The sequence below is a fragment of the Bombus impatiens genome, unplaced genomic scaffold (assembly GCF_000188095.3).
Source record: "Bombus impatiens unplaced genomic scaffold, BIMP_2.2 scf_0113, whole genome shotgun sequence".
NCBI classification, from domain to species: Eukaryota; Metazoa; Arthropoda; class Insecta; order Hymenoptera; family Apidae; genus Bombus; species Bombus impatiens.
The window spans coordinates 980,427-996,005 of record NT_176532.1 but is presented as its reverse complement, the minus strand read 5'-3'; the positions used below and the strand labels follow the sequence as shown (position 1 = coordinate 996,005).

Here is a 15,579-nt window from a genome sequence, read left to right as displayed (position 1 = left end):
AATTTATAAATATGTAATGCCTTAATGTTATATAACGATAATAATGGAATACCGTTACTGTATAATTAGTGACGCGCAAGGACTGGGGAAAACAATGATCGTGACAGTTAGATAGATCGAAAGGGTGGGTGGTAAGAAAAAAAAATGACGAACGAACGAGCAAACATAAAGAAAGAATATGTGTAACAGACAAAATAACAAAAAGGAGTGTAGTACGTGCGGCCGTTTGTCTCCATTCTGTTCGTGATTTGATATTTTTTTATAATTCCGACGACGAGGGCGAACGATATTAGAGAGAAAGAGAGAGGGAGTGAGTATAAATGGAGCGTGTATAGAGAACGGACTGCTATCTAAAATAGTTCAGGCTAGATGTCGATGTTTGTAGCAGATAAAGAACAAAAAAAAACACAACACAGCATATTGTAATTAAAATTAAAAGTCATTAATACCGTCTGCTTTTTTACTTATCCGTTACTCGCATCCCTGTCTTTATCAATGACCCACGACTTCGAACCCACCTTTGTGCTCGCCTTCCGCTGCACTTGGAAATGAAGCAACTGCGAGGGAATTTCGTTCTTTTCGTTCTCTCCTTACAGCTCGCCTTCTTGTCATTCTTCATCAGGGCATCGATTCGCAACTGCTTCCATTCGCCTGCCACTTCATTTGCGTCCATCTTCGAGATCTTGTTCAAAGGTCTAACAATTTCTCCTTGCACTATCCTTGCACGGAGATTCAGCGTTGTCCAACAAACTCAACGCGTTGGAATCGATGTAATTTTGACTCCATATCCACGCTCGGCATCTTCGAGAATTATGGCCGAGGATGTTCGCTCATCTTGCTGAATTAAATTCATTTTTTGTTTTTTTGTGGAGACGACCTTCGTGGCCACCTCGCGCTCTCCGGGGAGAGCTTCTACTTCTACAGCTACTTTAAACACCTCTGGCAGTCTGTTACAATCTTTGCTGTCTATCTTACGAGTAGAAACGTCTACTTCCTTCACGTTTACTTCCACGGTGTTTAAGTTAAGATGTTGACTGATAGAATAGTTAGTAGCAAGTCCAATTATGTTTGTTAAGGCGATATTTATACTGAACTAGCGATGGGGTGTTGGTTGCTCCGCCAACGGTCGCTCGCGGGTGGAAATGTTCGCTTTTCCCATCGGATCGAACAGTAAACCTAAGGAACTTCTCGACTTGGAGGATGTTTTCAAACAACGAAGTGCCTTAACGGTAAAATATAAATCCTTAATTTTGTAACAGTTTCTCGACCGGGGGATGGGTTTCTTACGCAATTAGCGCGCATTAGCATTAAACTTGCAGTCTCTGAACTTAACATCTCTACAACGTTTCGTGTGTAACAATCGCTACACACTACACTACTATGGTGTAAGTTAAAGGTGACTTACTCAGGTTGTTGGACTTTGATGGGATGTGTCCGTACTCCAGGCAATCGAAACATTTGGTACCTTTGCTCCTCGTTGGACATTTCGCATTTAGATGATTCTTGTTTCCACATAGGAAACATCGTCGCACTGGTTCCCTTGCTGCTTCGTCGCGACTCGTCCTCTTCGATCTTTCTTCAACCCGTTTGGCTTTCGTCTTCGCATTTTCTTTCGTGGCTTCGTACAGGGCAAGCTTCTCTTTTAACTTTGTTCGTCACGAATTCCGTCGATGATGTATTTTATTTTTTATTATATTTTTTATTATATTTTATTACGGACTTTCCACGACTCACTCGCTTCACTATGTCGAACATTTCGTAGACATACTCCTGGTATGTCTCGGTTTTCTTTTTGGCTCGACACCTTGTACGCATCCACTTTTTACTCAAATTCGGTACTCAGCATTTTCTTCGTCGTTTTTCAACTTTTACGACACCTTTCGAAGTGGAACGACAATTTTGCCGAAGCACGTAAAAGCCTCTTCGCGTATATTACGCGCTGTACATCGGTTCAGTAGCAAAGGTCGCATATCTCCTCAAAATCCAACAACCAGCTTTGCACATTGACGTTGTCGACACCACTGAACGTGCTCATGAACTTTGTGACGTTTCTAAATGTTAAAACGTGCTACTGTCGACTCCTACGCGTGTTTTGGACACTTCGCGCACTTCTTCTTCCTCGTTTTCTTTGCCTTTGCCGTGCAACATCTCCAAAGCGATGGCTGCTCTTAGGCGCTCTTTCAATTCTTTCTTTTCACCAATTGTTTTTAATCTTCGTCGCATAAGTTCGTCTTTCGATTTCATTGTTTCGAATCACGTTAGCTTATGGTTAGCAATGCACCTGTCTTCGACATCGGCGATGGTGTTATCCGGATTTTGTTACTCGCTCGTCGTGAAGATGCTTCGACTTCGTTTCAGCTCACTATCGCTACACGAACAGTTCTGCCGAATGTTTCGTTTCCTGTTTTGTCCAATCTTGACCAGTACCGAAAATTTGTAGAAACTTTCACCTTCTCTGGTTAGTGATGTCTGCAGAGTTATTTATTGGAATTTAAGCAGAAAGCAACAGTTACCTTACGCGAACTTTGATTATTACAACTTACGATTCACCTGTAACTACTCGCAACTCCCTCACTACTCACTCGCAACTGTCTCGCTACTCAAGTCATGGCGGAGGTCTTAGTTCCACTGTGCTTTCAACTGACTAACAGTTGTCTTTTATACCACGATTTTGGCATTTCTAGCACAGGGAAGGAGGTGAATTATGATCACGTACACCTTCTTTAATTACTTTGAGTCATGAGAGGCCACAAGTATAGGGCCCATTGAAATTTCCAAATTTTCCCTGTCTGTCGACACTTTTATTACTTCCCATCTGTAGTACATCGGGATTATTCCCAAGGATTTTCTCCGGTATTACGATATTTTAATGAATAGGATAAATTTGTATATCTCTAAGAAGAGGACAAGTTAAGAAGCAAAGGAAGGGAAGAAATATTTTGATAAATCTTTCATCCTAATCTCTTTACTATCCAACACTAAATTTTTTTCTATCAAGATATAATAAATAATAATAAATTTGATCAAAAGTCTCTCGAGGTATTTAACTTTAATCGTATAATTAGTAAAAAAAAAACCTTCTGAATCATTGTTTATTTAACCGTTTTATTAATTTATTTAACTGTTCATTTCTATATCTCATTTAGCATATACGTAAATATATTTCACCGTTAATCCGTAGGAAGTATTTACATTTTGTTTAATAATATATTTCTCGTTTAATAATTGTAAACTGTAACCATTTCAATAAAATTGACCGCTTTCTACGTATCCGTACAAAGTTTATATGACACAAAAGATGACACAGTAACATAGATTACAGTCACTATATCCCTTGGATAATCCGCCAACTGTACGCGGTATCAGGAAAGCTGCGAATAAAAAATAAAACGCATCCCTCTTCTTCTTCTTACTATCGTATGTTTTATTTCTACATGCAACGTACATATTCTGATCGTATTTTAGTTGATCGCGTGTTTCCCTACGATCCTGAGGAAACTTCTTCGTCGCAGCCTCTGTAAAGCACCTCGCACTCCTCACCGCGAACCCCTGCCTCCCCGGCATCCCGTACCAATCGGAACCAGCCAGAAGACGATTTCAAAGATTTCTCCACGCTTCGTCTGAAAGCACACGAACAATCTGAATCAACTTCCTCTGCCTCGCGAAATATCCACAACCGCGGTATTCCTTGCCAAGACAGGAAAGTGAGAAGCATCTTTAACACGCTGAATGCCATCGGTGTATCAAGATTAGTATACAGTAGCCATACATTTTTTATTATTACCGTCGTTATTAGAATGGCGTGAATTCAGTATAAAACATATAAAAATAGTTTTATTTATACATGAAATATAAATTTAGTACGCACAACCCCCAGCAGTGGCTGTCGATCATGGGAAGAGCCGCTTTTAACTTAGCGAACAATGTCGCGGGTTCGAATAAGTATGACTCAGGACATGGATTATAGTTTATGGCAGCTCCCAGGACGTAACGATACGGAACAATTATTTAGCAATGCGAACAAACTATATGAGATAATTCATAATCGCAAAAAATAAGTGGATCGAGCGAAACTGCGTAACAGCGATGCGGAGGTCACCGGTGACCTCGGTGAGATAAATTCATTAAAACGATGATTATACACCGTAACATATCTCTTGTAGGTAATATTTCATCTATTATATGTATCGCATAATAAAAAATTCATCGTGACGCCCTGGCCAAACCTTGTAAAACCGCCGTGGTATTCAACGTGTCGATATTCCTACGGCGTGCAAATGGCATTTCGAGAAATAAGAGTGAGATACGTCGAAGTTCTCCCGGTCCGGATACCACGACTCGCGTTCGTTCGCGTGACGACACTCTGAATATTAAATTTCTACGCCGCTGGAAACTGGCCGCGAAGCAATATCGTCGTGTTCTGGAACTCACGTTAAGTACTTGGCGAGTATCTTGCCGGTAGCGCCGAACGCTTTCGAGAGCTTCCGATTCTCCAAGCACACGGTTCTCTGTATACATCGTACCCTAGCGTCTTCTTCGAGAACGTCTTCCTGTTCCGGTGTCTGAGACCAACATAGCGAGTAAGATAAAGAAATCTGATCGTTAAAACTTTCAACTACCATCTCGTTATAAAGCTATAAGAAAGTTCGCATCGAATTATCGTCGATATAAAGAATACAGAACTTTATTACAGAACGAACCACGGAATGTTTACGCGTCGAATTCTTACCACTGAATCGAAATTGTACGCAGCATACAGCTCTCTTTTTTTCCTGGCAGACAACACGTCCGTCAAAATGTCTCTGCGCTTCGCGTTCACGATCGTGTTCTGAATAACCGCGAACAGCAACAGTAAACCGATGAAGCTGACGATTACGAGCTGCTTCGAAGATGGTCCGAGCGGGTAATCGATCGAGTGCGCTACTGGGTAGCTGAAATGTGGATTATCGTACACGTAAGGCGGCACGTTTTCGCCCCTGTGATGAATAAACGTTCTCTGCGGCGCTGAAAAGCGTAACAACGTTAGCATTTTCCAATATCTATCTACGTCCTCGTCACGATAATTGATTAAAGAAACACGCGAAACGTTACCGAGGAGATAATTATTGACAGGTATAGGTAGAGTGGGAGGACGCGCGAGAAGCTCGGAAGAACGCGTCATATCCGGTCGAAGCGTGGATTCCTCTCTGCTCGGTGATTCCAGGACGGAGCCATTTCCGGAGAACGGAAACACCGTAGTCTTTGTATCTTGAGCGACGATCGACACCGTGAACGCGCTTAATAATGGAAGAGCTTTCGTCGTTACAGGGAACAACATTTTTCCTTTCGCACGAATCTTTTATCCGACGAGTGGCTTTCGCTGTTGCGTTTGTCGTTGGCTTTCGACGAAAAAGGAATGAATTATGATACGCGACTGACGGAGGTTCGATGGCGTTCGGTGGTCTTAAGAAGGTGGAAAAAAGAACAGCTTCGTGACGTAAGCAATTGAAGCAGAAGACACGAGAAGCGAAAAAAAAAGCAGCGGCAATTTCAGAAATTGCGGCCATCATTCGGCCCGCTGAGCTATCCCGCGACTTCACGCAGAAAACGCCATGACTTATCCTCGAAGCGGTGGTTTCTGTAATGGCAGGCGAATAGGCAGAATCTTTTATTCGCGACGTGATTTTATGCTTGGAGAAACTACGTCTACGAGGTAGACATTTCCAAGTTACTTATTCTAAGTAACTTTTCTCTCCTTAAAGTCGAAGAAGAAGAAGAAACGATAACTCGGGAGAGAGAAAGCACAGAAAACGTTAAACAAACGGAGCAAAGACAACGAAAACGCCGACGATGATTCACGAGCTACATCGTGGTCTTTGATACGAGGCAACAAAGGGTGTCTAAGCTTTTCTTCGCAATTGATCCGGCAATCCCTGCGAAACAGAAACTTTCCAATTACAACGGTACACGCGACGAACCGTAACATTTACCCAATCGTAAAAATGAAAGGTAAATTGAAATCGCCGATGCGCAGCCACTCCGCTCGCACACGCGAGCGTATCGCAACGAAGAAACAAAGGATTGCCTGATTTCGAGTGCGTAAAAAAATAAAAGAAAGAAACGTCGTGTTTGATGTAAATGTTCGAACAACGAACAGGGGACCGGGAGTATGGGCAAATCGGTTGGTTAGGTTGGCTGCTGAATCCAAGGGGTTGCTATGGCGATGGGACGGTCGTCGCTGTCGGGGAGGGAACAGAGGGCTGTTGCCTGGAGGGTTCGTCTGTCTGGAGCCCTTCTAAAGGGGATGATGTTCTTCGTTCTGTCTGTCTGGACTGCTAGCTGGTAGTTTTGCACCGAGTCAGCTGTTTCGCGGACGTTTCCTCCATAAGCTATCCCTAAAGAACGAATTAACTCACCGCTGCTTGCTTTTTACAACTGTGTAACCCTTCCTCGACATTTTCATCGGATCTTCTTAAGAAAACAACGAGAAATTATTTTACCGTCGTAGATGAGATCGTAGAGGTTCGGCTCGATTCTGCCCGAAATAAGCTGACTTCCAGATGAAAAATATAATTCAGAATTGCGTTAACAGCTGGTTAAAATGCGTAGATTTACGAACACGAGACATCACCGCGATACTATTGCCGGGGAAGGGTTCCCAGAGGTTTAATAAGAAGAAAGTTCTTCCAGTTCTCGTGACAAGTCTCGAGAAATAATAGGCCAATCCTCGCTCTATATTCTCCGAGCTTCCGCAGAGGAAATTTTCGCTCGCTCACTTCCAACTTTCCTCCTCCACTATTTATTAGTCGTTCCTCTGGTCTGTCCAGTTTTTACGACGATATGTATCAACATCTTCGAATAGTCTACCCCTCTGTTAACCTCTACAAATACGGTAGTCGCTATCAGAGTCAATAATTGTCACAGTGCACTTTCAACAGCAGGTGACACGTTTTCCTTAGGTAGTGAAGCATACGGTATCCTTGGGACTGCGCTTCTTTGAAAGCCACCGGGAAAATGGAACGTCTATGTACCCTGGTTTATAAATAGCTACTCTGCGTTGCATCCTTTTTTTTTTTTTATAGATCGCTCTAAGATAAAACGCATTTCGACGAACCATCTCGCGCTAGAAACTTCGATCGATGACAAAACGATTCGTGTTTCGCAGAGAAACAAAGAAGAAACGAATATCTTAGAATTTTTCTAAGCGAATGTAATTTTAAACGCGACTCGTCTTCGTATCTATGAAATACGGACGTTCTGGCGACAACAAGGAACATGGAGATTATACCCTCGTCGGGCGTTGCCAGTTTATTGCGAACAATAAAAGCGGGCTTGTGTTTTTTTTTCTAGAGCTGCGTACTTGTATCGGGGTCACATCGATAGACACACCGCGTGAACAGAACGCGGTTTCACGCCAACGCGACGCGAGCAAGCATTATATTTTTAGTACGCTTTTACAGCAGCCGCCCTATGCTCGGACACCTTGCACGCTGACTTTTTATCACGGTCCAATCGAAACCGCTCGGCCTGCAATCAGAGCTTCGTTAGCAGCCCTTTTATGCGGCCGGTTGACTACAGCGGCTAGACACCACCCACCCCTCCAGTCGATTTACCCCAGCCTGGCATCTACCTTTTTCTTGGACCTGTATCACGCTGTTTTTTTTTCCTTTTATTACTATTTTCTCTCTACATTTTTCCTATTTTTGTTTGCGATTAATTGTAGGCCACTTCGTGACCCATTTCTACGTATTTATTTATGGAAGCAAAGCCTCTCTCATCCAGTTTACTTTGCTGGCCAAAGAAAGCAATGAAAATCGTTGTAAGAAGATTCTACGACAAGGGTAAAGTACGTGACGAAGAAACATACTTGGCGATAATTACGGTCGTTTTATGAGTCAAAGGTATCGCCATGTATACAGCGTAGCGATCACTCGTAGCTTACAAATATTTGTACATTTAATGGAAATTTAAAAGTACAAAATGCATAAATACGTAAGAATATGAAGAACGTAATTAATAGACGAAACAAATCTGTTTACAGGTTTCAGTGAGCTCTGTCGTATTTATAAAACTATCGATTGATATAAACGTTTGTAATTTCGTCGCTACGAGCGATTGCCAGAACGTTTGTATAAAACGAAGATAAAAACATGGTAATTACTATTAGCTGGGTATCCCCCTAATAAACAGAAATTGATTTCTTCGAAGGAAGAATAGAACTCGTAAAGCTGGAGTTTAAAATTCATTTTTCTTTGTTGCCCTAGCCAGAAGCAATTTCACGCTCGGCAAATATCGTCAAGCACTATGCACGTTGTTCCTTTTCGCGTTTCTTTTTGTTCGATCGTCGTGGTAGTTTTTGGCGCGAGCCAGCCGGGATTTTAAGACCGCAATTACCACCCCGAATTAATGGATAACTCGTGTTTGTTCCGTTTGCATGGCCATCCCGCTTCTCGTCGCGTTGGCTGCTTGTTAAAGTACGCAAGAAACAGCTACATTTTCCATTTCGTCTCTCTTTCCTTTCTTTTTTTTTTTTTACCAAAACTACCAACGGTAGATGTGTACGCCGCTTAATTAATTGGAGGGTTCTTCGTATCGTGTCTGAGCCGTGGCTGTCTTTACTACTCGCTGGCACGCAACCAACTCGTGTTTCGTCCTCGAGTGATTACCGACGAATATTTTGTTGACGAATCGGAGAACGCCCGCGAACCTGACGTGCGTTCGAGCTACACGATTCTTCTGCTCGTTAGTATGACGTAACGTAAGGGAAAATTCAATTAGACGATCGTGCGTTTGAATAATTCAGCCGGTTGGTTCCAGGTCCAAGCAAGGGAGCGAAACTTGGATTAATGCGAATGGTTAGACAGCGCAATTTACATAATATTTCAGGTTCATTATCGTGAGTTATGGAAAGGATAGAGTTAGACGGATTATTTACACGGAACGTATTCTCCTCTTTTCTGGGAAATTATATTTCAATGTAAGTTTAGATTAGATACACGTAACGTACGCGATCGTGCGAGCTTCTTAGAATTCTTCGAACCTAGACAGATCCCATCAGGACGTGTGGCGAATCGAACGACGTTTCTCTCACCTCGGTACGAGAAATACATCGACCTTCCGATATTAATAGAATATATGTATCCAGAAATCCGGCGCGACCGAGGAAGCCTCGGAGGATCCATTCGGGTCAGGCAGCCTGGGAAATCCTTTAAAGCCGAGAGATCTCGGTGATTCCATTTCCACGCCGACCTGTTTACCTTCTGCTCGAGACCTCGCACGAGTTCTTCTATTCCTTACGGTCGCGCCTCGAGCGGCTCTTCACCGTGGATCAAGCGTTCCTCGTTTCAACCTGTTTGAATATTCCTCCGGAAACGTATTTAATAATGCGCTGTATTTGCATACTTTAAATAGAACTTTAATCATTTCGGTATACCTCTTAATACAATTTTTACAGAGATCTCCGGTTATGCTTCTTTTTCTTTTCGCCAGTTTCTTTTATATTAGTTCGGAAGATTTGAACTTTGAAAATCGCAATTTTATGGCAGTTATAAAAGTCGACGTTCCTTCGTTTCGCTGCTCGGGCAATAGTCTACGAACGGTCGCCGGTGGAACGTGTTTAATATGTGGAACGACATGCTTGCTTTAATATCGCTGGAAAACTTCCTGGACGCCTGAATGATGAACGCGTGCTGGTAAATTAGCGGGACGAGTCTGCGCCGCGAAACTATTCGCTCCAAGACGCGCGTGCATCTTTAACGCTTCGACCGGGTCACTCGTTCGCGGCTTGCACAGAATCGCGGAAAGTAACTCTGAAATTTCTCTCGCGGAGTCTCAACGACCAGGAACCTTGTAACAGTTTCTCATCCGTGTACGTAGTTCTCGTTTAGAAGGAAAGTGGAACTCGAAGAACACTCGCAGCTGGTCGTTCCCCGAAATAAAACCGCCGAAAATTGACGAGCGAAGCAATCGGGCACGATTAATCGTTTATTCGAGCGAATTGCGAATCGTTGGAAGGGGAAACGTTACGGGAGAAACTAAAATAATTTTCGCGATCGAGGAAGCCTTTAAATTCGCGCTTAGGGTAGATCAATACGCTTTGCTGGCGGCGTGTGGATTCATCTTTTAATAAGCGACGCTTCTTCCCTTCTCTCGCGTTTTCTCGATGACCGGTCAAGAACGCGATGCATTTATCAGGCGAGGTCCGTAAACGTTTCATCGATTTCTCGATATTTTTCCATTTTATATTTCATCGTTGCAGCTGTCTCTTTGTTCTCGCGTTGAACATCGCAGAACAAGATTCTGGATCTTTCCATCGTGTCGTTAGACTCCATTCACCTGGTTGTTAAGTGAAACGTTAATTAGCGCGTGGTTAATCGATGAAACTGCCCCCGATCGTTTCTTCTCGTTCTCTTTTTTTTTTCACCCTCGCCTGGCAAACTTAGTCCACGGTACCGACGATAATCATATCTGTAACACGTTCCCGACCTTGTTTCGGGATAATCCTCCAAACGGTCGCCAAAGGTACGATCCTCCCTACCGAGAAATTGTAATAATCAAAATTCATAACTTTTCGTGGAAACTTTGTAGGTTTGCAGTGGTTTACTTTTAGAAATTTAAATTGTATATACTAATTATTGCTATATATATGTGTTACTATGAATTACTGTGATTTATTGCTATATTACCGTAAAGCGTACAATTTACTCTTATTTTTAGGTGTTAACAATTGCCCTTCTGGCAACATTACGAAAAACTTCTTTGAAAATACTCATTAGAGAGGACTAACCAAAGGCACGCAATTAGTAGGAAACGAAGCGAATTCCCCCGAATGAAAGAAATTGCATTTCGAGTGGAAAATTTCGTGATTCGAAGGTAGTTTTAGAGATGAAAATAGGTGGTGTCCGGTGGGATGTTCGATCAGCTTTTATGGAATGTGCTCGGTAGGTCGAGCGATGGAAGTAAAATGGAAAAGGTTCATACGTTGGGTGTCTTATCGAGATAAATGTTGTCTAGTCACGTTTCGAAAGCGACGATGAACGTTAAGTAACAATGAAGACACGTTGCCTCTGTGTAGGTTTCGTCTCTATTTATCTTTCGAGTAGTTCAATTTGCAAGTACGGAACAACATTGATATCGTGCTTCTGTGTACAATTCTTGGAACAGTGAAGTTTTCCTATTTCAAAGCTAACTAAGTTCGTGAAATTATCGAATCAACGTGAATCATCGCTTCGTAGAAAATATATATATATATATCGTAGTTTCTTAAATATATATACATTGATGATTTACAGAGAATGTTTGACAATGCAAAAATAAGGAAAGGTTGCTGCAAGCTCGATAGCCCTATAATCAAATGCGATAGATATACGAGGTAAGTTGTTGAGTATATAAGCTTGTAAGCTTATCTCAAGTTTACGATACGGACAGCGTATTTGTTATTTTTGAAAGATTGCTTTTCAGCTTTCTGAATATCAACGATTGAATTTCTCACGATACACCTTACAAAGTTTGCAACCTTTAACTTATAAATCTTAAGCGCTCGACGTGTCCGCTCAATGGCAAACAATGTGTCATAAACTTCGACAGTATACCACCGGACAATATCGCTAACAGGACGTTACGCTATGTACCCTCAACACGGTACGCACACGAGGCACAATTCACGAGACGCTCACGACATTTCGACGATCATATTATTGAACATTATTGAACAGACATAGATTCTCACCTCATGGAAAAACGTCGACTAAAAGTATAAACACCTAAAGTATAAACACCAGGAGTTACGAGAATAAAACAGATCCAATCATATAAGAATCACAACACTAGAACTACACGAAGCTAACTTTCTATCAAAACCTGTCAAAATGACTGGTCTTTAAAAAAATACGTAATAATATAATATTTTTATATTTATTGATTTATTACTTTCTTACTATTATTATTGTATTTATTATTAGTATTATTAATCCATCCGCGACCATGATCCCTAAACGAGGATTGACACATTTATAAAATCGTCGAACCAGTCATTTTGACTGGTGTGGTATTTCTGATGTTAGCATCTAGCGATCTAACGATCGATCCGGAATTTTCTTGATAACTGATATCATCGTATCGAATGATGCGCGGTAAAAATTTTAAAAACGCGTGGGGAGTTGTAGAAAACGAGGAAACTGGTTAATTGGAGTTGGATAAACAGATTGCAGGACCCTTTTACACTTTGACAAGCGCCAGTCACTTTGACTGGCATTGGTATAAGTAGCCTTGATATAAAATTATTTTGAATTTGAATACATAAAAAACAAAATAAAATTCGTTATATTATTCTTTTAGTTATCGTTGCGAAAGTCATTACATCATTGAAGGGAATAGATATAGCATGAAGTAGGAATTTTAAAATAAATTTGTAAAACCAGTCAATGTGACTGGTGTGGTAGTTCTAGCGTTGATATTCTTCAAAAGGGACTTCAAAATAAAAACGACGTACAAATTATAATCATACTGCAACTCTTCAAATAGACGTACAAAATCACGATCATAGTAAAACTCTTTAACCTCTTAGGTGCGGCTGTATTTTGCGCGAGGATGTTTCTCTCTACTGCAGAATTTGACACGAATTACACGTAAACGATACAGCATTGCGATAAGCAAACACATTGGAAGGAAGTTCAAAGTTTGATAACTAAATTATAATTTTTCTTCAAAATATGATGCGTATACTTTAAATTTAATAATTTACTTTAATAATTAATAATACAATTGAGCGTGATATATTTTAAAGGACGGCCCCACACATAGACTCACGTCACAATTTTCACGCTCATAGCGCGATAGTGTCTTTCAAATTTTTCTTAGTTTTCTATTTTGGAGCGATATTTTCAGATTGAAGATTCTAAAAAATTATAAGGATACGCATTGGCATGTTAAAAAGAGCATCTAACAATGGTATATTTGTTTCAACGAAAAGCAACGATTGATACCTGATAATGGCGTATCAAAAACAAAGACTATATATTCTATCTGTATATTGTTGACACTGTTATAAAATGTTGTGAAACAAAACAAATGAAAAAGATTATATAGTTTGAACAGTGAGCAAATGAGTCAGTAAAGTGACACACAGTAAAGTCGTAACACAAGATGACATCCGCGAAAGCCACTATAGTGGCGCGTCGTACCTAAGAGATTAATCTATCCTCCACCTTGAGCGCTAATATCGTCCAAGGTTCGTGACCCCAACCGAATTACTGCGATTTAACCGATCGTCGACTAGTTGAGAGGCCACAACGCGGCTACATATCCGATAGATGAACAGAAAACGTAATAAAACGTTGCAGGTAGAAAAGGTGTCATGACCTTTCTCAAAGGCTTTGAGGAATCTACGTTACCTTCGCGAACGATGACGTATAACAATCTATATTTTGCAACGATGAAAGATTTACTTGTCATACACGAACGCGAATCTCCAAAGTGTCCTACTGGGCTTATTAACTGCCACACGATCCTGAGAATCGATTACGCTGCTTCGAAAAACATTCGTTTTTGGCGAATGTTTAGCGAATGGTTGTAGAAAATTCTTAATAGTTAAGGCATATTGACCGTTATGCTAAGAAAACAGAATTTTCTCTTTATAAATTTCTTAGATCTCCTTCATCTTCGTGAATCTCGCGCGAATCTTCGATAGAAAAATATATATATATACTCGTAGTTCGTAGCACTTGTAGCAAGTACAAAATCGTTCTCATCGATCATTACGATCAATCTAATCCGCTCTTAAAAAAGCATCGACGCGTTCGTATCGAAACACTTGGAAAACCCCATGAAAGGAGAGCGTAGAGAGGAGGCAAAGAGTTAAAAAGGCATGAAAGGGTATAGGTATAAAATTGCTCGCCGAGTCGAAAACCGCATAGCGGGAAGCAACCCCCACTCGGCAATGGCTGTTCTCCGCGAGGTAGAATCTCGACCTACGTTCAGGTCCCGCGGTCGCTTCCGGCCAAACATTCGCGTAAGGGCCGCGGGGTGAGAAGGTGAGGGGCGGTTATTCGTAAATTCGCAAGTAAGCTAGAGGTGGAGAAACGGGCGTCGCGGCGTCGAAGGAAACGAAAGAAATGTTTGGGCGTATGCGGCGTGGCTAGCCTCTCTTCGTTTCACCTTCGTGGTCCGTACTTCACCCTTCTGTTCGGGGATCCCTTGCCGTTCCGTGTGTTCTCTCTTTCCTTCTCCGTGTTCCTTAATCTCCTTATCTCTGTCTCTGTCTTTCCACCCCCGTGAAATCGACGTAGCGCGTTTATCGAACGACTGCGCGCGCACCGATAACAGGGATGGGGCGTGCTACGTGTTGGTTGGTCGTAGAAAGTCTGGCGGTGGACGAACGGACGAACGAACGAACGAACAAACGAACGAACGAACGAGAGGACCGAACGACGACAACGACGAGGACGAGGACGAGGACGAGGACGAGGACGAGGACGGTGACGGCGACGTCGGCGAACACGGCAGCCAGCAGACACGAATCGGAGCTCGCCGCGCCACTGGTTCCCCACTAGCTCTGTCAACATACACGCAGCCCTCGCGCGTTGTCAACAGTGACAGGTCGTGTCGCGTGAGCCGTCAAAGTGTTCGACATTCGCCGTTGGGAAGCGTGAATTGCGTCGTTAAACGTTCGTCCGATCGAAGAAGAAACTAGAAGAGAGACAAGGCAATCTGGGATTAAGAGGAAGCTCTTAACGAACGGTGGATTTTCACTGGTTAGCCGAGAGGTTCGAGAAAACAGGGTGGTAAACAAAGAAGCGTTCGACTGGTCCGAGAGTGAACGGCGGAGTGAACGTTCTCGTGGATGATTTGTTATTGGCTGGTATCGATCTATCGGCAAGGGAGATTCGAGCCAATCTACGAAATCGGATCCACGAGAACCGCGTGGAAGCAACGGCTGGAAAGTGGTAACCGAGAGTGCGGCGAGAGTGCAGCGAGTGTGCTGGTGAACGGCACGGAAGTTGGGAAGGATCGTGAAAGGGAAGAGAGTTGCCAGAAAAAGGGGTGTACGCGTCCCCCTCGGATCAGACGAAGAGGGAGAACGGAGTAACATATCTGGTGAGGTAATTCGGTGTGTCGCTTCTGTGTTTTCATTCACCCGATTGATCCTCCCTCCGAAAGGCGGAGGGCGGTGAGGCATCGATCGCTCGCCATTTTGCACGTCGACCGACATCTTCTCCACGCAGCGACGACATTTTCCCTCGTGACAAGCAGCTCGAGGAGGGAAGTTTTCGCGAACGAAACGACCAACGAAACGATCGAGAAAAGAGTGTGCGCCGACTGTACGATATTTCTTGGTGGACTTGTTGGTTTATCGATCGCGGTTGGTCGTACAACGTTCTTCACGGTTTTCTCGCGGAGGAGAAAATACGCGATCGCGTTAACGGTAGCTGACGAGACAGACGACGGGAAGAGGGGAGAAGGCGACGAAAACAGAGGCGAGAAGTTCGATAGGAAGTGCAGGTAAAGGAGGAGACAGGGTCGTTCACGTCGCAGGTAGAAGTCAGCAGGCTGGGAGGTCGGCTGAGCGAGGTGGTGGGTCCCGTCGTGGAGGAGGCCATCGAG

General features: G+C 42.7%; 1 protein-coding gene across 1 annotated transcript; it reads right to left on the bottom strand.

Annotated features, from left to right (window-relative positions):
- Positions 1–3,481: 3,481 nt before the first annotated feature.
- LOC100748281 lies at positions 3,482–5,596 on the bottom strand. The gene is made up of 4 exons (XM_003486415.4): positions 5,092–5,596; positions 4,730–5,004; positions 4,432–4,562; positions 3,482–3,620 (listed from the first exon to the last, which is right to left on the bottom strand). Exons 1-4 carry the CDS (start codon positions 5,315–5,317, stop codon positions 3,482–3,484), a joined length of 771 nt encoding a protein of 256 aa, XP_003486463.1. The 5' UTR covers positions 5,318–5,596.
- Positions 5,597–15,579: the final 9,983 nt, after the last annotated feature.